This window comes from Equus przewalskii, chromosome 6 (assembly GCF_037783145.1).
Source record: "Equus przewalskii isolate Varuska chromosome 6, EquPr2, whole genome shotgun sequence".
Taxonomy (NCBI): Eukaryota; Metazoa; Chordata; class Mammalia; order Perissodactyla; family Equidae; genus Equus; species Equus przewalskii.
The window spans coordinates 52877754-52897279 of NC_091836.1; the positions used below are offsets into that span (position 1 = coordinate 52877754).

The 19526-nt window shown below is 42.3% G+C and overlaps 1 protein-coding gene across 2 annotated transcripts; it reads right to left on the reverse strand.

Moving 5' to 3' along the window:
* Positions 1 to 283: 283 nt before the first annotated feature.
* On the reverse strand, positions 284 to 4782 carry LOC103540906 (olfactory receptor 2Z1). 2 transcript variants are annotated; one of them, XM_008507580.2, is made up of 2 exons: positions 3843 to 4782; positions 284 to 537 (listed from the first exon to the last, which is right to left on the reverse strand). In XM_008507580.2, the coding sequence occupies exons 1-2, from the start codon at positions 4772 to 4774 to the stop codon at positions 477 to 479; spliced, it is 993 nt and encodes a 330-aa protein (XP_008505802.2). In that variant the 5' UTR covers positions 4775 to 4782; the 3' UTR covers positions 284 to 476. The 2 variants fall into 2 exon arrangements, with proteins under 2 accessions (XP_008505802.2, XP_070479902.1); XM_070623801.1 differs by lacking the exon at positions 284 to 537 and adding an exon at positions 1846 to 2037.
* Between the last annotated feature and the right edge of the window lie 14744 nt (positions 4783 to 19526).

Below are 19526 nucleotides of genomic sequence, written 5' to 3' on the forward strand. Positions count from 1 at the left end.
CTTTCAAAAAGCAGAAATTCTTAACTTGGGGGAAGTCCAAATTATCACTCTTTTTTTAATTTTTGAATTCCTGAGGCCTGTTAGATATTTTGAGTTAATATTTGTATACACTGCAAGTTATGAATTAAAGTTATTTTTTTACACATCAATATCAAACATCCCAGCCTATTGTTGAAAAGACTTTTCTTTCTCCATAGATTTGCATTTGCACCTTTGTCCAGGTGTGTGTATCTATTTCTGGACTCTAGTCTCTTTCATTGATCTACTTGCTTATCTCTATGAAAATGGTATACTATCTTTATTGCTCTAATTTTATCAAACGACTTGAAATCACTTAAGATTCTTCTGCCAGATTTGTTGTTCTTTTTCAGCAGTTTTCTATTCCAGGTCCTTTGCATTCCTACATGAATTTTGGAATGAGCTATTCAATTTAAACCAAAAAAGAAACCACAAAGAAATGCTTACTGTGACTGTGATTAGAATTGCACTGAATTAATAACATCCTTAGGAAGAAGTGACATCTTAACAATGTTGAACCTGCAAAAACATGAACAAAATATATGTCTCCACTTTTGTCTTCCTTAATTACTCTAAGCATGATTTTGTACTTTTCAGTGTGCAAGACTTGTTCATCTTTTATCAGTTTATCTCTAAGTATATCATATTTTATTCAATTCTAATGAGAATAATTTAATTTTCATTTAATAATTTCATAGGTTAAGTAATTAATATGTAATTGTGTAATTGAATAATTAAATTAAATATATAGTTACATTTTAGACTAACAATTTATCATTTAACTTTATTTCATTTACATTTATTTCATATCACAGTGATTATTTCCCAGGATGTAGAAACACCAGTGGTTATTCTATGTGGCTCTTGGATCATGCAACTTTGCTAAACTCACTCATAAGTTTAGCTTTTCTTTTTCTTAATTTTCCACCAGATTTTCTATATAGATGATCTTGTTGTCTGTGAATAAACACTGTTTACTTTTTCTATTCAATCTGAGTTATATTCGCTTATTTTTCCTCTTTTATTTCACTTTATGGAGCTCACAGTACAGGTGGAAGAGAAGTGCCGAGAATGGATATTCTCATTTTGTTTGATCTTAGGGGAAATCATTTCCTCTTTGTCCACAAAGTATGATGCAAGCAGTAGTTTTTTTGCAGATGGCCTTTATCGAGTTAAAGAAGTTCCCTTCTGTCTTACTGTGCTAAGAATTTTAACAGTACAGTATTTTGGACTTTCTAAAAAGCTTTTTACACATCTATTGAGATGATCATACAGTTTTTCTTATTTAGTTTGCTACTAGAGTGAGTTACATTGATTGATATTTGAATGTTATGTGAAACTTGAATTCCTTATACTCTCACTGGGTCATAATGGATGATTCTTAGTAGATATCATGGGATCTAATTTACTAAAATGCTGTTAAGAATTATTGTGTCTATGTTTATTAGAGATTTTGCTTTGTAGTTTTCTTTTCTCGTAATGTCTTTATCAGGTACGGCGTTGAGTAATAATGCTAGCTTCACGAAACAAATTGGGAAGTAACAGTTTTTAGGGAACTACTAATTTCTCTAACTTAAACGTTTGGAATAATTCACCCAAGAAGCAATCATAGAATTTCTGCTTTTCTTTCAGCATTTGGATCCAGGAATAAATCTTAAAGTTCTTCTTTTTAGTACCCAATTGGATTCCATTAGCTACCATGATACGACAATGATTTCATCTGGACATGTAAGTGGAATGGGACAAAAATCATTTTTTCACTTGTCTTTTCCTAATGGTTGGCAAGATTCTTCTAGCCTTAATGAAATTGGTTAGATAGGCCTCCATTTTATTTATTGGTACAAATTTTATAAATTGCCTTTGCCTCTATCATATAGCTTTATTAAAGACCACTTGAAAAACAATCTTTATCCGGGGCTTTGAGCGGCGTGTGGACACACCTAACTTCTTTGATGTTTGTGATCGCTTCAGGTTTTCTACTAAACCTCTGCTGGATCAGGCAGTTATCATCCAACAGGCCTGGATTCATGATAAAAAGAATTAAACGAGTTAACTTTAAAGATGCCACAAAATGTTGTGAATCTCAGAGGAAAATAAACATTCCTCCTCATAAAAGAAAACCAGTATGAAATACGGCAAATTTTTAAGTGTAACTAAAAACCTTGATTCACTTTTCACAGACTATAGCAATTCAAGTAGAGAAAATTATTCATAAGGATATTCCACATGACATTATGCGTGTAGTGGATCTGTTTGATAGATATCCAATCTATCTTCTGCATAAACTGTGTACATATTTTACAGTTTATGGTCTGTAATAAAATTCGACCATATGTTTAGATGAAGGAAGAAAAACTTAACTCCTAGAAATAAAAATACTCCAAACAAAAATATCTAAGCATGATGAGATAATGTAAATTTTAATTAATTACAAAATGGATCAAAACAGGAAACTTTAGAAATACCTCTTAAATATTTTATTAAAAATAGTATAAACGATACAGAATTACCATACTAGAAACACTGAGAAATACATACTGTATTGATTGGGTAGAAATACTTCATCCAAAATATTTTGTTAATTAATGAAAAAAGTTTAACTTAATCTTGAAATTAAAGAAGTTATAAAAAGAAGAAAAGGATCTCAAGAAAAGCAAGAGGGGATGAATCAAAAAAGCAAACATTATATTTTGGGAAATATATAATTTTAAATGTCTTTTTAAAAATCTAAGAACTTGTTTTTAGCTACTGAAGGAAGGACAAAATACAGAAGGCTCAAATATACAATGGCACATGGTGCAGACAAATGATTGATTTATGTTCGATGCATACACTTTGGATATTTTGTATCAGATGCTCTGGTTTCAAACTGCTTTCAAAGCTGGACTTAAAAGGAAACATAGAGCATTTTTTAATTTTTTTATTTTTTTAAGATTGGCCCTGAGCTAACATCTGTTGCCAATTTTTCCTCGTTTTTTCCTTCTCCCCATAGCCCCCCAGAACGTAGTTGTATATTCTAGTTGTAGGTCCTTCTAGTTCTTCTATGTGGGATGCCACCAGCATTGATGAGTGGTGCTAGGTCCACGTCCAGGATCTGAACCGATGAAACCATGGGCCATTGAGGCAGAGCATGTGAACTTAACCACTCGTCCATGGGGCCGGCTCCTAGAGCCTTTATTTTTAATCTTCTAAATGAAGAACTCCATATTTAATTAAAGAAAGAGATATGCATGATTTTCCATCTTTATACACCACATGCTCTAATCTATGGCAGTCAGCAAGTCTCTGCTTGTCAGTCAAATAGCACGGTGGTTGGGAGACTATCTTTGGCATCATAAGATCATGGGTTCAAGGCCCAGCTCTACCACTTTCTGGAAGTATGATTGCTGTTGAGTTGTCTTCCCTCTTTGAGTCATTTTTTTCCTACACGTAAAATATGATAGTCCCTACACCTCAAAAGCCATCTTGAGGACGAAATAACTTCACTTGGCAGATTAATTGGTGAACAAATGTTAATTATTACTAGTTTAACTATCAATTCAATAACAGGGAGATCTCAACTTTACAAAGTTGGGCCTTCCATTTATGTAAATTGTACTAAAGAATTTACTAAAAGTGATTGGGACCTCTACAGTTGATTTTTACAAATCCATGGGAGAAAACATGAACCCAACTAGTCATGGGATGGGAAGAGGCTGGAAAGACACCTAGCCTTCAACATAAGGCCTTAACAGCTGCATCACAAATTGGTGCTTTGGAGAGATGGGTGGGACGGAGGACCACTGGAATCAGCCAGTAGCCCGCTGTGTGCTCATCACTTTTACCTGAGTCCAGCACTGCTGAGCACTTTGACCAAAGCCATCCTCACTTCCCGATTCCTCAGACTGTAGATGAGCGGGTTGAGTGTGGGAGTGACAAGGCTGTAGAAAAGGGAGAGCACATTGTCTTGGTGTGGGTTGTGGTAGGCACCCGGTACCATGTACATGAACACGGCTGCTCCGTAAAAGAGTCCCACTACTGTGATGTGTGAGGAGCAGGTAGTGAAGGCCTTGTTTCGGGCCTCCTCTGAGCGCATGCGTAGAATGGCCCCCAACACGTAGCCGTAGGAAGTGGCAAAGAGGGAAAGAGGGAGCACAAGGATCAGCACCCCCGAGGTGGACAGCGCCAACTCACAAGCAGAGGTGTCTGCACAAGAGAGCTTCAGCAGGGCTGGCACCTCACAGAAGAAGTGGTCCACGATGCGGGAGGCACAGTAGGCGAAGTGCAGAGTAATGGAGGTCTGGATGGAGGCATTGAGCATACCCGCCAGCCAGGAGGAGCCCACCATGAGCAGGCACACCTGGCGCCTCATGAGCAAAGGATACTGCAGGGGATGGCACACAGCGACATAACGGTCATAGGACATTAGGGTCAACAAGATTCCCTCAGCCACACCCATGAGCATCAGGAAGAATATTTGAGCTGCACAACCCTCGAAGGAGATGAAACTTTCTCCCTGCAGGAAGTCTGATGCCATCTTGGGGATGGTGACCAGAGGGAAGCCAATATCAAACAGTGAGAGCTGACTGAGCAGAAAGTACATGGGTGTGTGGAGCCGGTAGTCCACGTGGATCAGGAATAGCAGAACAGTGTTGCCCAGAAGCCCCATGAGAAACATGGCAGCCACCAGGAAGAAGAGAAGCTGATGTGACCCTGAGTGACTGAAGAGGCCCACCAGAATGAAGTCAGAGGCTACTGAGTGATTCACATGCCCCATGCTTTACATAACATACCTTCGCTACAGGAAGAACAGGAGATCTATATCAAGAAGTCTTAGTGGGGATGGTAGATAAGTTTCACCCCACATGGCAATGGCCATTGATTGGTACTGGCTGTCTAGAGTGCTATCTTGGGAAGAATTGTGAGGTCACAGCTAGAATCAGTAGGGGAAAAGCCACAATCAGTTAGCAATGCCTGTCATGAGCATGGGATGGGAGAGCAGAGACTTGCATCTCTGAACAAGATTCTTGGCCACACCCCAGTCAACACATAGCCACTGACTCTTGTAGTCCTAATTTTGAAGTCCAAGTCAAAGACAGGAGCACAGCCCCAGTAGAACGTTTCAATATCTATCATCCCAATGGTCTAGGTCCAAAGCAGAGGTGAGACTCCAAACAGACTGGGAGGAGAAATAGGTGATGATGGAGCTGAAGCAACAAACCAATTAAGGGAAGAGAGAGGAGGGCCTGAGTCCAAATGCCTGGAGGAAAATCTGGAGCAAAGAGAGATTTATGATGTGCCAGAACTGGAGTCAATCTGTCAATTCAGACTGTGAGTCTAGGGAGTGTGAGGCATAGGCACCTGGGTGGCAGCAGGTTTGGAATCAAATGGACTAGAGTTAGTTGGGGGGACAGCTGTCAAAGAGTTCAGATATTACTGGTGACTTTGTTGCATTGGATGGGAAGGTAGTGGCGTGGGTAGTTTGACTCAGTTTCAAGGACTAAGGTAAGACACTAGGCCTAGAAGAATGTCTCTGTAAATACTGCCGGAGTGAATGAGGTGGAGAAGAAAGATGGCCACAGTGGTCAGCCCCATGGCTGAGTGGTTAAGCTCACGCGCTCTTCTTCAGTGGCCCAGGGTTTCACCAGTTTGGACCTTGTGCGCGGACCTAGCACCACTCATCAAGCCATGCTGAGGCAGTGTCCCATGTAGCAGAGCCAGAAGGCCCTACAACTAGAATATACAACTATGTACTGGGGGGCTTTGGGGAGAAGAGAAACAAAAGAAGATTACCAACAGATGTTAGCTCAGGTGCCAATCTTCAAAAAAAAAAAAAGAAAGAAAGAAAGAAAGAAAGACGATCACAGACTAAAGGAGCTGCAAACTTAAATCAGGAATATTCAACTCCCTTGGCAAACTCTAAGCCCCCAGACAAACCCAGATTGCCCTGAAATACCGTGAACCACCCACTACTCCAACAATGGACAACGCAGGACAGAAATAATGTCCATTCCCAACTGTGAGTAGTTAGTGAAGCAGCAAGACTGGACATTTAAAGAAGATTCTATTGAGGGTGTCACTGGAAATTTTTGCCCTAAGGCTGCCATTCTCACTCAGATGGCCCTTAAACCTATCTTTAATTATTCACCATCCTGATTTTTCTATCACATTCAAGACCTCAACCAACCATTCACCCACATATTCAACAAAATGAGTCACATGCTGGGCTGGACATAAGACATTCAGAGGAGACTCACCCAGGGAATGTCCCAGCTTCCATGGACCCCATAGTCTCCTTCATGATACCAATGACAAATAAGGAGTTAAAGGGAAAAGCTCTTTGTGTTTAGAGGGAAGAGAGTAGGAAGTTCTATGGGAAATTGCTGGGGACAACACAGGACATGATCAGGGACGCCCCTTGGGACAGGTGACAGGTGTCCTCAGCATCTGAAGAGCTTCTATGAGAGGAAGATGGTAGAACCAACTGCTTCCTCCTCCCAGGAGGTGGATGTTAGTGAGGCTAGCTGTGTGGTTCACCCTAACAAAGAAATTTCTAACAGTGAAATCCAAGCAAAAATGGAATGGGCTGCTTCATTGGCAGCATTTTCCAGTGTCAGTCAATGATGTAAAGGAGTAAGAAAACTTAGCTCTGTGATAATAGAATTTAGAGTTTGAGGGGGGAAATGAGTATTGTTCATATCATTTCAGAATAGATTGATGAGCAATGTAGTAAAGACATATGCATGATGCTCTGGGTACCAAGCAGATGAAACTGTCTGGAGTGGGATCAGAGAAGGCTTCACAGAGGAAGAGGCATTGGATCTGAGTTTTGAAGGCCAGGTAGGAGTTTTCCAGGCAGCTAGAGGAGAGAAAGTTGTTCCAGCCAGAAGAAATAGAACAGATGAGTTGTATGGATTTGTGGTTGGAAGAGTGTAACCAGGAGCTTGGATCCCAGCTCAAATACACTGTAGCAGCATGGCCTTGGGCATCCACTCAACCATAGTTTCTTCATCCATAAAATGGGTGGCAGTAATCTGGGTCACAGGCATTGCTCTGAAGATTAAATCAAAGGATGAATGTTAAGAGCCTAGTGTCCGCCATGTGGCAAGTTCTCAATAAATTGTAAATATTTCTAATTCTCTAGAGGTGAAAATGATTAAAGATTTCTGGCTGGATAATCTGTGCTTAGCACATTGCCAGGCACATAGGACATTCTCACCAGTGTTTAACCTTGTTATTATTTTTCTTCACCTCTGTGACTCCTTCCATGGAGAAGCCTGGTGCGTCCAGCCCATCCTCCTTAGTGCTGCTCTGTGATGCCCTTGTCCTTATTGAGTAGAAACCCAACTTCCCCTTCTCTGGGTTCTGAGATCCCTTAGCAGAGTCCTTAAAAATCCATTCATCCCCAACTTCATTGACTCACAACAGGGTTTTTCACCTTGGCATTATTTGGGGACAGATAATTCTTTGTTGTAGGGAGCTGTCCTATACATTGTATGAAGTTTAGCAGCATCCTTGGGCTCAACCTACTAGATGCCAGTAGCAATACCCCATTCCTAGTCATGAAAAGCAAAAATAGCTGCACACATGGCCAAAGGTCCCGACGAGGCAGAATCACCCCCTCTGAGAACCTCTGGCTTAGGGACAGGATAACTGTGACCTGCATAGACTTTGCCCGGCAATTCCTCTTACAGATGTTTACTCTGATATTGTATTAAGCTCAGACCCAGCATAAATTCTACGCATATCTCACTATTTCCACTTTTCCATACAGAAAACAGTGAATATTTACAACTTTCTGCCAACCTATAGGCAAGCAATCCCCCCAATCACCAAGTATCCCAGCTGGTAGAACAGCTTTTACTGCAGATTCCTGTCCAGGGCTATTTAAGGGGCCAAATGAACCCGGTCTTGCTCTGTCCCCTCACATATCCGCACCCTGAAAGGAGCTGACGCCAACTGAGGGCTGACTGTGGAGAAGGCATCTGGCTAAGTGCCTTACATGCTTAACTCTAATCTTCAAGCTCTGGAGCTGGATGGTAGAGTATCGTTGCACAACAATGTGAATACACTTAATGCCAAGAATAGCATCCTTGGGAAGCTTAAAACGGTAAATTTTATTATGCGTATTTTATCACAATAGAAAAAACAGTGCCTGTAGGTATTTTATTTCCATGGGTTTTTTTGATGAGAAGACAGAGGTTCAGAGCAGCATAGTGACTTATCCAGCATTACCCAGCAAGGAAGTAACAGAGCCAAGATTTGAACAAAATAAGGATCTAAGTCCAAAGTACCTGTTTTGCACTTTGCATTCTACACTTTCCCCTCAAACACTGTAATAGACATTTCAGGGTGTGTTATAGACACACACACACACACACAATCTTGCCCCCAAACTCATCTTTCCTTTCAAGATGCCCTGATGGTCCCATTGTTATTGACACATCTTTTAAAATATGCAAATCCCTGGGTTTTTGGAATCTCTAACCAGGAGTTCCTTGGTGGCTAGAGATTCTGGTTGTGGTCCCCTTGTATCATGAGCTTTTGACAAACTCTTTACCCCTAAGACCTTTTTGGAAAAGAGATTTCCACCCACCCAAGCTCCCCAACCCCTGCCCTGCCAATCAGACAGGCAGAGCTTGGGGGAGCTAGCCATGACTCATTCAAGTATGGGAGACACTGAGTGACCAGGGGAAAGATGCCGGCATTATTTGCCTTTTTGTTTCCAATAAAACTCTCATATATTTTCACGATGACCAGGCATGATCTGGAGCCTTGTTCACCTTAACAATCAAATGAGAGTTTGCAGGACACTGTCATTTGTATTGCTTATTTAATTTTCACAACCGGTTAGCACAGCTAAAGGATCCAGAACAGAGCTCATTCAATAAATAGTTGTTGAATGAGCACATTCTGCAAAGGAAACAATATTTGAGTTGAAACTAATGTTATTGACAAATGGGCTGAGAGAAGGTAAGTTGACTTACCTAAAGTCACACAGCTACAAAGAGGGAAGGCTAGAATTTGAATTCCTATCTTTCTGATTCCAAATCCTAAGAGCTCTCAAAACTGGATGCTCCTTCTTTCTTGAAGTTAATGCTCAGCTCTTCTGCCCAGGAGTTCAGAACAGAGAACTCCCCCATTCACTGTTGTGGATGGCCAGGCCTCAGAAGGTGAGCTGAAGGTTCTCCCAACCCATGCCAGACGGGTTGTTCTGGTACCAGCCCCATGATCAAGGTCAGATGCCCATGCCTGGCTGCTTCCAACAGCTTTTATGGAAGGTCAATATGGGTTGAACATCAATATAGTTGACTTCCTGCTGTCTAGAGGCCTGACTTTCTTGGGTTCATAGAAATGAAGGCAAAGGGAAAGAATAAGCATTCAGTCTAACAAGACATCTGCCTGCATGTCAGCAAATATCAAGGAGGTAGACAAGAGTCCATATTTCCATCTAAATACCAGTATAGACTCAACCCAGAGTGTTTGTGGAAAACAAAATCAGCAGTTCTTTGGATCCATCCTGCCACTAATGTCTACTCTCCAAATCATGCCTGGACCCCCAAGATCCATACAAGGCTGGGCTCCAAGTTCTTGACCCCACTTACCAGGCTCTGTGTATAGAATGAGGGATGCTTCTCAACACCCCATGAGCATGTCAACGCACCTCACTCCAAGACAGCCTCACATAAAACCTCCCTGGATTCCAGCAGCCTGGGCTTAACCGGTGCTGCCTCTGTCTATGCAGACATAGACATCTTAATCTGGGGATGGAAGCTCCAGGGAGAGCCATTGCCTCAGAAACCCCTCCGGGACTCCCTTTCTTCTGGAGAAAAAATTGGTTGCAGTGAGAGCCTAGATCCCTTGATATTTGGATTGTCCCTGAAGGATTGTGGAATAGCATTTACTCATTTCTCAACCACAGAAGGACGGGCAGCACTGATGAGGATAATTAAACGTGACAAATATCCAAGTCTTTTGTTTGGATCTCATTTGGAGGGGGAGATAAAGGAACCCATTACAGCAAATGCACATCCTTGCTCAAAAGCAAAAACAGTTCTGATATCCAGGAGATTTCTTCTGAGTTAAATAAAGAGTCAAGGATGGTGATGGAACAGCTAGGAGGCAGCTTCCCTGGATTGAGATGTGTCTTCCTCTAAACTCCATTCTTGAAGGCCCTCGAAGACTCAGGAGATGCAGTGGTCGAGAGACAGATGGTTCTAGTACCCATAAGATTATTGTGTGCCCATGATCAGAGCCAGGGGAAAGAGCAGAGACAAGAAAGCCAAGCTACCCTCAACAGGGATGCCCACGTCAGGAAGCAACAGGCAAGGCCAAGGCAGAGTGAGTTACCAAGAGTGCTGCTCAAACAAAAGCTGAGTCAGACAGCTGGCAGCAAGGTGTAAACAAGAGAGAAGCAGGAATAAGTGACGTGTTAAGGACGTGATATATAGTGGTAACTATCAGCAAATTCCTTGTACCATGCTACTACTCTCCACTCCCAAGCCCATGGCAGACATTAGGAATTGATTTCATTGCTTTCTGCCTCTGAGCTTGGATGGAGTTTCTCAGCTCAGCACACCACACAGCCAGACCTGACAAATGGCCATTGAAATTTGTCACAAGATCTTCTTTCCAAGAAGATTCTAGACCAGTACTCAAATCAGCTGTGACAATCTGCATGGAGATAAGGAGCTTGCACCAGAAAGTTATTCCACACATGGCTTCCTTCATTGAGAAAGTCTTGTTCTGGAGGAAATGTCAGTTAAACTAAAGCTTAGTGATGCTGGTGCTTTACAGTCTGTTTCAAGGTCCTTTTCTCATCAATGGCCAATAAGAGTTCATGGACCACATTTTGAGTAAGACTACTATAGACCATGAGTTCCTGGACAGCAACGGTCCTGCTATTATTCATTTCTATAAAACTGTTACCCAAGGCACGTGGACACATCGATGTTTATTGAACAGGGAGGGCTGGAACATACAGGAATTTGTAAGGAGAAATCAAGATATTTAGAAGTGGGCAATGAGTCTTGGATCTTCAACACCTAGCATGTTGACTTGTATCAAAGACGGGTGGATCTGTGGATGGATGGGTGGGTGGATGGATGGATGAATGGGTGGGTGGGTGGATGGATGAATGGGTGGGTGGATGGATGGATGAATGGGTGGGCGGATGGGTAGATGGAAGAGTGTATAAATGCATTGGAACAAGCCATGATTAAAATTATTTGTGGTTGAGCCATGTTGTTCTAAAGAACAGGGGAAGCGAAAAAGAAGGCAAAGAAATTGTTAGTAGTCTAGATGAGTTCCTCAACTATTAATCCTTTGCATACAACCTTCATATTTTTGGCCATTTCCATGTGCCATCCACACTAACATTTTCTCAAGATGTATCTCCTGCTGAATGTCAGTTGTCCATTCCCGAAAAGGGGATGCACACAAAACTGTCAGTTGGAGTCCAATATCCCGTTATTTTACATGGGAAGAGTTGTATGTTACATCACCTCTAAACTCTCAACCAGTTTCCTGAAATATAGCTAAAACCAGTGAAAGGCTTATGTATCAGTAACAAACTATCATATTAGGATCTAAATCCTTAAAATATTGCTTCCTGTTAACTGCAAAATGAACAGAATTGTTAACAGTTTGCTTGGTATGAAGTCATATTTCTCTTCCATTGCTTCCTTTTCTAAGATATTCTTCACTCTCTCAACTTTGGGGGGACTCATTGCACAGCATTAACCTTTGCTTTTGCCAAGATGTAGAAAGTTCCTGAGGAAACAAGTTCAGGACCAGCATGCGACAGCAGAGAATGACTCACATCCAGTGTGACGTTGGGATCACTTCTCAGCACCAGCAATATTTGAGACACACTCTCCTTTGTTATCACTTGGGACACTTTGAATAGACTGTTTTGCTTAAAATCTTGTATTTCCCTTGATGTCAATATCAACTTTTCCTGTGTAACCATGGGCCAGAAAACATTGAGAAACACACACATTTATGAAGTTTGGGTATTAATACCAAGAGACTTTGCATTCTACTGGGAAAAGTGTAAACAGGGAGATAGAGATACTCTGTGGAATAAACATGTTTTTCTTTAATCACTCACTTTAAGTTGTTTTTATAGAATTGACTTAATTTCCTCTTTTATGCTGACAAGTCATCACCTCATGCCTTTGGAAGACATAAGCCTAAAACAATGGAAATGCTGAAAAAAAAATAACACCAAGTCTTTTCTCAGGTTTTCTAACTTTTTACTTGAAAAATTTTTAACCTGCAGAAAAGTTGAAGGAACCACCGTGTACCCTTAACTAATTGTCACTCTTTTGCCACATGGGCTTTACTGGTTTATGTGCACATACACATGCAAATATACACACTTTCACACAACATCAAATTCACAAATTCTTGCGACATGTGGAATTCACATAACATAAAATTAACCATTGTAAAGTGTACAACTCCGTGGCATTTAGTATATTCACAAAGTTGAGCAATTGTCACCTTTGTCTAGTTCCAGGACATTTCCATCACCCCAAAGGAGAATTCACACTCATTGAGCAGCCCCGCACCAATTACCCATCCCCCAGCCTCTGGAAGCCACCAATCTGCTGTCTGTATCCACAGATTTACCTATTCTGGGTACTTCATATAAACAGAATCATACAATATGTGACCTCTTGTGTCTGGATTCGTTTACCTATCCTAATGTTTTAGAAGTTCACCCATGTTGTAGCATTGTTGTAGGCTGAATTACATTCCCTCAAGATTCATATGTTGAAATCCTAAGCCCCCAGCACCTCAGAACATGAGTCTATTTAGAGACAGGGTCTTTAAAGAGGTCATTAAGTTAAAATGAGGTCCTTAGAGTGGGTTTTAATCCAATATGACTTATGACCTTATAGGAAGAGATTAATGTCAACAAAATGGTATAATGGGGAGCTCTAGACTTTTTCCCCACATGGACATAGTGATTCAACAATACATGGATCAATTGCCTTTGTGAAATCCAGAGACCAGTTGAGAGGCTCCTGCAGCCCCATTGAGCATGAGACCAGCTGCATCAAAGCCAGTAGGAAAATATACGGCACCATCTCGCCATAATCCCTCCCCCAACACAGCACCACACAGTGAAGAGGAAGATCCCAGCTCTCTGCTTCTTCCTGTGGAAGGAAGGAGAGCACTGGACCGCACACCCAATATTCTAGCATTTTGAGGGGCTGCCTGAGGGACTGGCTTCTGTATGAGAGATTCTTCTTTGGGAATCAACTAGTCCAAAAAAAGAAAAAAAAATTCTACCACTAAGGAAACCCAAGGAAACAGCCCAGCCAGGTCACCCTAAGCAGAAACCAAAGTAAACAGGCGAACACATGTGCACAGAGTTTACAATCAATTTTTTACCCAATTAACCACAAAATGTCTCATACAAGGGACAGAGACCACAACAGTCATTTTGAAAATAAAAGCATTTTGGAGGAAACAGACTCTGAGTGAAGAAGAAATTTAAAAGAAACTCTTAGTAATATCAGAGATAGAACTGAATAGAACTCAGAGATATAACTACAATGATGAAATCCATGACACAAAACATTTTTTCTTTCATTTAAATCACAAAAAGATATGTTAGACTTTTTTAATGATAGGAGAAATGAAAAACTCACCAGAAGGGTTGAAATAGAAATTTTAGGAAAACATCACAAAAGAGCAAAGAGAAAAATAGGAGAGGTGATAAATAGATCAGAGAATCAACCCAGACGGCCCAACATAAAAACAGTAGGCATTTCGGAAGTATAGAAATAAGAGAGAAAAAAACAGAAAACTTCAAAGTGCAAGGAAGTTTTCCAGAACGGAAGCTGTGAATTTTCAAGGTTGAATATTGCTCAGCAGAATAAAGAAAAAGAATCCTATAAGCTTCCAGAGAGATAAAAAAGTTTTCATACAATACTCAAAAATGAGAATGCCCTTGATCTTTTCACCAAGAATGCCAAATACTGGAAGGAATGGAGTGCTCTCTTCAAACTGCCCAGGGCAAATTAATTCCAACCTGGGACTCTACAGCTGGTCAAATAACCATTTAAGTATGAGAATAGAATAAAGACATTTTTAGACCTGATGGAATTTTCAAAAAGTCTGCCTCCATCAACTCTTTCCCTGGGAGCATGAGCGCCACCTAAATGGGGTGTACACCTAAAGAGAAAATATAGATCCTGGGAAGCACAGGACTCAAACACAAATGGAATCCCTGGGATGATGGCGAAGGGAGATCCTAGGATCATGGCTGTCAGCTCGTTCAGCTGGAAGCAGATCAGAAGGCTCCCATTGAGATTTCCTCAAGAAAACTAAACTGATAGAAAACTTGGTGCATTTGAAAGTTTTGAGAGGAGATTTACATAAATATGGAGAGTCTGGGATTCCAAAAAGAAAAGAGATAGTCTCTCACCAATACACCTGCCCAAAGCTCACCTGCTGATACCATCAACACTTGCATACATGTCTGTGCGAGGACACACGCGGGTGTGGAACTGGTTCCATCATATCTGAAGAGCCTGGCTCACCAAAAACACACACTGCTGTAAACTGAAGGTGGAAAGAGGATGCAAAACATCCAGATATCTGCTATGCAGGCTGGAAAAACAGGCCCTAATGTTGCACAGTGCTATGCGTCCTGTTTGCACAAGACAAAGGTGAGAGACACCTGTCTTCTGCTGGTTCTTTCCCCACCTCGCTCTGAAGGCCACTGAGCCAGGGCTGTGACCAGACCCACCATCTCTCCACATCTCACAATGACTCCTGATGATGCCTCCCTGGAGTGTGTCACCCTCTGGTTAGCCCACCAGCACTCTTGACCCAAGAATTGATGAGTTAATTGTCAAGAGACAGAGGGTGCAGGGGAAGCCTCTTTCAGCTTTCCCTTTCAACTGCAGAGAAAATTAATTGCAGTGGGAATCATGTGCCCTACATCTAAGATTTGTCCCAGCAGAGCAGGAGAAAACAATTATGCTCAGTTCTTCATTAACCACCAGAATGGAGAAGGGAGTATTTGCACGGATGACTGAAAAATGCCAGACCATCGAACAGCACTGAGAGTTCCCACTAAGAAGAATGAGAGGAGAGGTCGGCTTTAAAATATAGGGTCAGTATTATCCAGGGATGGTGAGGCCAACAGGTCAGGAGAAGATGGCCATCAAAAAGACAGTTTGTTTCTCACAGTTCCCAAGAGGAGGAGCCACACCATGTCACGGGGGCCACATGAGGACACACCAGGGTCCATCAGAGGCAGAGAGAGGGGAAAATGTGGGCAACAGCCTTTATTGTGGTCCCCTCAGGAAACAGTGGGAGAGGCAGGGTAAGCAGGCTTAGGATTGCTAGTTTGCACAATTTTCACAGGCTCTGGGGCACAGGGGCTGTCCCTGGTTGTCTGGTACCCGGCCCTGGGGTGACTGAGGAGGTGGACAGTGGCCCTGAGGATAAGAGCTCCCGTGAAGGAGATGATTGGGCTGTGGGCTCTGGATTGGTTGGTTTGCACATGAAAGGCGCACTCACAGGCAAACTGCTTGCTGTCTCTAGGAATTAGCTAGCCCTGGGAGGGGCAGTCTCCCCAAGCAAGTCCCCAAGATGTCAAAGCATCGAAAAGACAGAATAAAAAGACGTGGTTAATACAACATTCCTGTGTGTTCTCCAGGGCTGATCGCAAGACTGCTCCAGGAATCTGCGGTTCTCAGCACCAAATACACGGTAGACTGACCTGTGAGCTTCTAAAAATAGGGTGCTCAAGCCACACCCCAGGTCAAGTGGATCAGCATCTCTGGGGAGTGGGAGCCTCCAAACTAAAGAATGGATGGAGCTGCTCATTTCAGCAGGGCTTGGAGGTGCCGTGTCCCAGAAAACCTGGCATGGCCCCGTGTAAAAACACCCCAAACTCAGCGGCACAATTCTCTCTGGGGAGGGATCCACAGAGGGCTCCCAGATGTCCATGATGTTTTTGTCACTCATGTTGGGTTGTGGATACACACAGGTGGTTGAGATTCCCTCTGAGTGTGTGTCTGTGTGTGTGTGTGTGTGTGTGCGTGTGCAAAGTTGATCGTCACTATTCGCAAAGCCTATATTGGAGAATTCATCCACTTGCTAAAATTTACTTGCAGTCCCAAAACCAATTCTGGTGGGACTTCCTAGGTCATTCACAGACATGCACAGAGCCACGAACAATTTGAATTACCCGCGTGCTGCTTCCCGGCTGATGTCACACTAGGCAACTTTCCACCTCCTGGTTTCAGCTCTCACACCATGAACGTGCCATCTTCACGGTCTATTTAGTGCTGTGTGTTTCACACTTTTGTGCTTTCTGTTGGTGGTTTCACTGTTTGAATTGGCTCCCAGGCATAGCACTCAAATGCCGTCTAATGCTCTTAAGCTCAAGGAGGCTGTGATGTGACTTACAGAGAAAATGCACGTGTTAGATAAGCTTCATTCTGGAATGAGCTGTAGGCTCTGATTTCAACGTTAAAGGATCAGTAAAACATATTAAATGAGGTGTTTTTAAGCAGAAACACACATAACACAAAGTTATGTATTGATTGGTTGATGAAAACATTGCAACTGAAGGCTTACAGCTTGCTAACCCTGCGTTGCCACACGAAGCAATAATTCACTGCTCATGGTGACATTACAGAACATAACTACCGCAGAAAATTAAGAGAATCGACCCCTGATTACTTGAGCGTTCTTGCCTTAAACCTTCAAGGACGAATAGCAATGCTGTATTACTCATGGCTTTTTATTCTGCGTTTTTCCAGCTTTATTGAGATATAATTGACATAAAATGCTATGTAAGTTTAAGGTGTACAATGTGTTGAACTGATGCACTGATATATTGCAAAATGATGACCACCAGAGCGCCAGCCAATGCCTCCTCCATGTCACAGGTTTCTTTTCTGTGGTGAGAAAATTTAAGATTTACTCTCTTAGCAACTTTCAAGTATACAATACAGGAGTGTTAACTATAGTCACCATGTTGTGCCTGAGGTCCCCAGAACTTGTTCACCTTCTAACTGGAAGTTTGTACCCTTTGACCAACATCTCCCCATTTCTCCCACCCCCAATCCCTGGTAACCACCATTCTACTCTCTGTGTCTAGGAGTTCAGCTTTTTTAGATTCCACATATAAGTGAGATCCCACAGGATTTGTCTTGTCTGATTTATTTCACTTAGCATAATTCCCTAAAGTTTCATCCATGTTGTTGCAAATGCCCCTTATTTTTCATGGCTGAGTAATATTCCACTGCATACATGCCACATCTTCTTTATCCATCCATCGACAGATGCTTAGGTTGCTTCCATACCTTGTCTGCTGTGATTTATTCTGTATTTGTGATGCTCTGTGTGTGTGTGTAATCTTTGTAAGCCTGAAATGCTTTGTCATTTAAAATTTTTGAAGTTAAAAATAGTATTTTAGAAATAAAATAACTCAACCCTGTAGTTCCAGCTTACTGTGAGTTTTCCTTTCATCGCCCAGATTTCTGCAAGGCTGCAAAGCTTCTCAAAGAGGAACAGGATCAGCATCACCTGGAAGCTTGTTAAAAATGCAGATTCTCAGCCCCTACCTGGACCTGCTGAATCAGAATATCTGGGCAGGACCAGAACTCTGTGTTTTAACAAGTCCTCCTGCAGATTCTCATATGCTTTAAGCACAAGAACCTGCTGGTTGGAGACAACTGCCTCACAACCCCAGACTCACTGTGCATCTTTCTCATGATCAGAGGGGATTAAGAATTTAGGAATTTTGAAGACCCAGATGAGTGTATCTCCATTCACTGCACACTAAGTTCTCCTGGGAGCTTTTAAAATTCATCGATGCTTGCTCTCCAGATGCAGAGATTCTGACTCAATCGGTCTGGGGTGCGGCCAGGACATGGAGATTTTTTTTAAGTTCGCCTGGTGATGCTAATTTGCAGCCAAGGTTGAGGACTCCTGGACCAACAGAATAAAGGATTTAGCAGAAGGAAAGGAAAAGAAGCTGGTGGTCTTGGGTGCCCCCTGCTGGTGGGAAGCTGTACATACGGTCTTCTGGAGACCTCAGAAGTTGGTGGAAATGCCAGCCCACGTGGGCTTCGGACCAGTCCACTGCACATCTCTGAAGTCCGGTTGACGTGTGCCCAAGAAATGCCCTCTCAACAGAAATGCCTATTTAAATCCCTAATTCCAGTTCAAAGCTATTACTTGGATGTTTCCAGTTATCATTAGCTCACACACATACCCCCCACCCCACAACGCACAGACCACACTACTTGTAAGCTATGTAACAAACCCTCATATTACACTTACTATGTGCCATCCATGGACCGACCCCTTCATAAGTAACTGCCCTTTGAAGTCATTACTATTATTATTTACTGTTTGCTAATGGGGAAACTGAGGCACAGAGAGGGTAGTCGTTTGTCTCAACTATTAAGTGGAGGAGCCGGGGTTTAAGCCACAGCAGCTGGCTCCAAATCTGTGGTCTTAACCACATCGTCACATTGCTGTCTCTAGTCATGATGCTCTCTGCCCTGTGCACTGTGATATCACATAATCTAGCGTCTGTTACATGCCAGACACAATATCCCCTTTCTACCCAAGAGGAAACTGAGGCTCAGGGGGCCCCAGCCTGAACTTCCACTGTTTGGGATGGATCTTAGACCTCACAGTTTCCCAGACCCACAGTCAGGCACTGCAGTAGCTCAGAGATCTGGGTTCAAATCCCGCTCCCGCCCCATTCCAGCTGTGTGACTTTGGGCAAGTCACTTCCCCTCTCTGAGCCTCTATTTCCCCATCAGAAAAAATGGACGTGGTACCCATTTCTAAGTCATAAAGATGCCCCATTCCACGCTGTCATCGAACACCCCTTTCACTTGCCATGAGGATTCTTTAAAGGGGAAAATATGTGTATTATTATCTTAAGTGGCTGTCATCTAAATTCACAAAAATACTCCTTTAAGGAGTCAAAGGTCCATCCTGCAGATGTGTTCAGTAAGGCGGAGTGATGGGAGACACTTCCCCACCCACACACAGCTGTATCACTATCGGCACCAACGGCTGGGAACTGAACTCAGTCTATTCAGTTCTTTCTGGAATAATCCATCTGAGCTAAACCTGTCCTTCTGATGTGCTGATGCTCAAAGCTCTATTACAACCTCATAATCACTAGGATAGCTATAACTTTTTCAAAAACCAGAAAATAACAACTTTGATGAAGACATGGAGTAAGTGAAATCTTCTACATGGCTGGTGGGAATGTAAAATGGTGTTGCCACTATGGAAAGCAGTATGATGGGCCCCCCAAAAATTAGAAATAAGAGTACCATACCATCCAGCAATCCGACTCCTGGGTACACACCCAAGAGAATTGAGAGCAGGGTCCCAAAGAGACATTTGTACACCCATGTTCACAGCAGCATTACTCACAATAGCCAAGAGATGGAAGCAACACCAGTTTCCATTGATGGGTGAATGGGTTAACATAAAATGGTATTTACTTATAGTGGAATATT

Excerpts from the sequence above, each read along its gene's own strand:
- LOC103540906 (XM_008507580.2), bottom strand. The coding sequence starts at position 4,774 with ATGGGGCATGTGAATCACTCAGTAGCCTCTGACTTCATTCTGGTGGGC. Across the intron at positions 538-3,842 it reads CTCAGCAGTGCTGGACTCAG|GTTCAACATTGTTAAGATGT; the intron begins GTAAAAGTGATG and ends ATGTTTTTGCAG.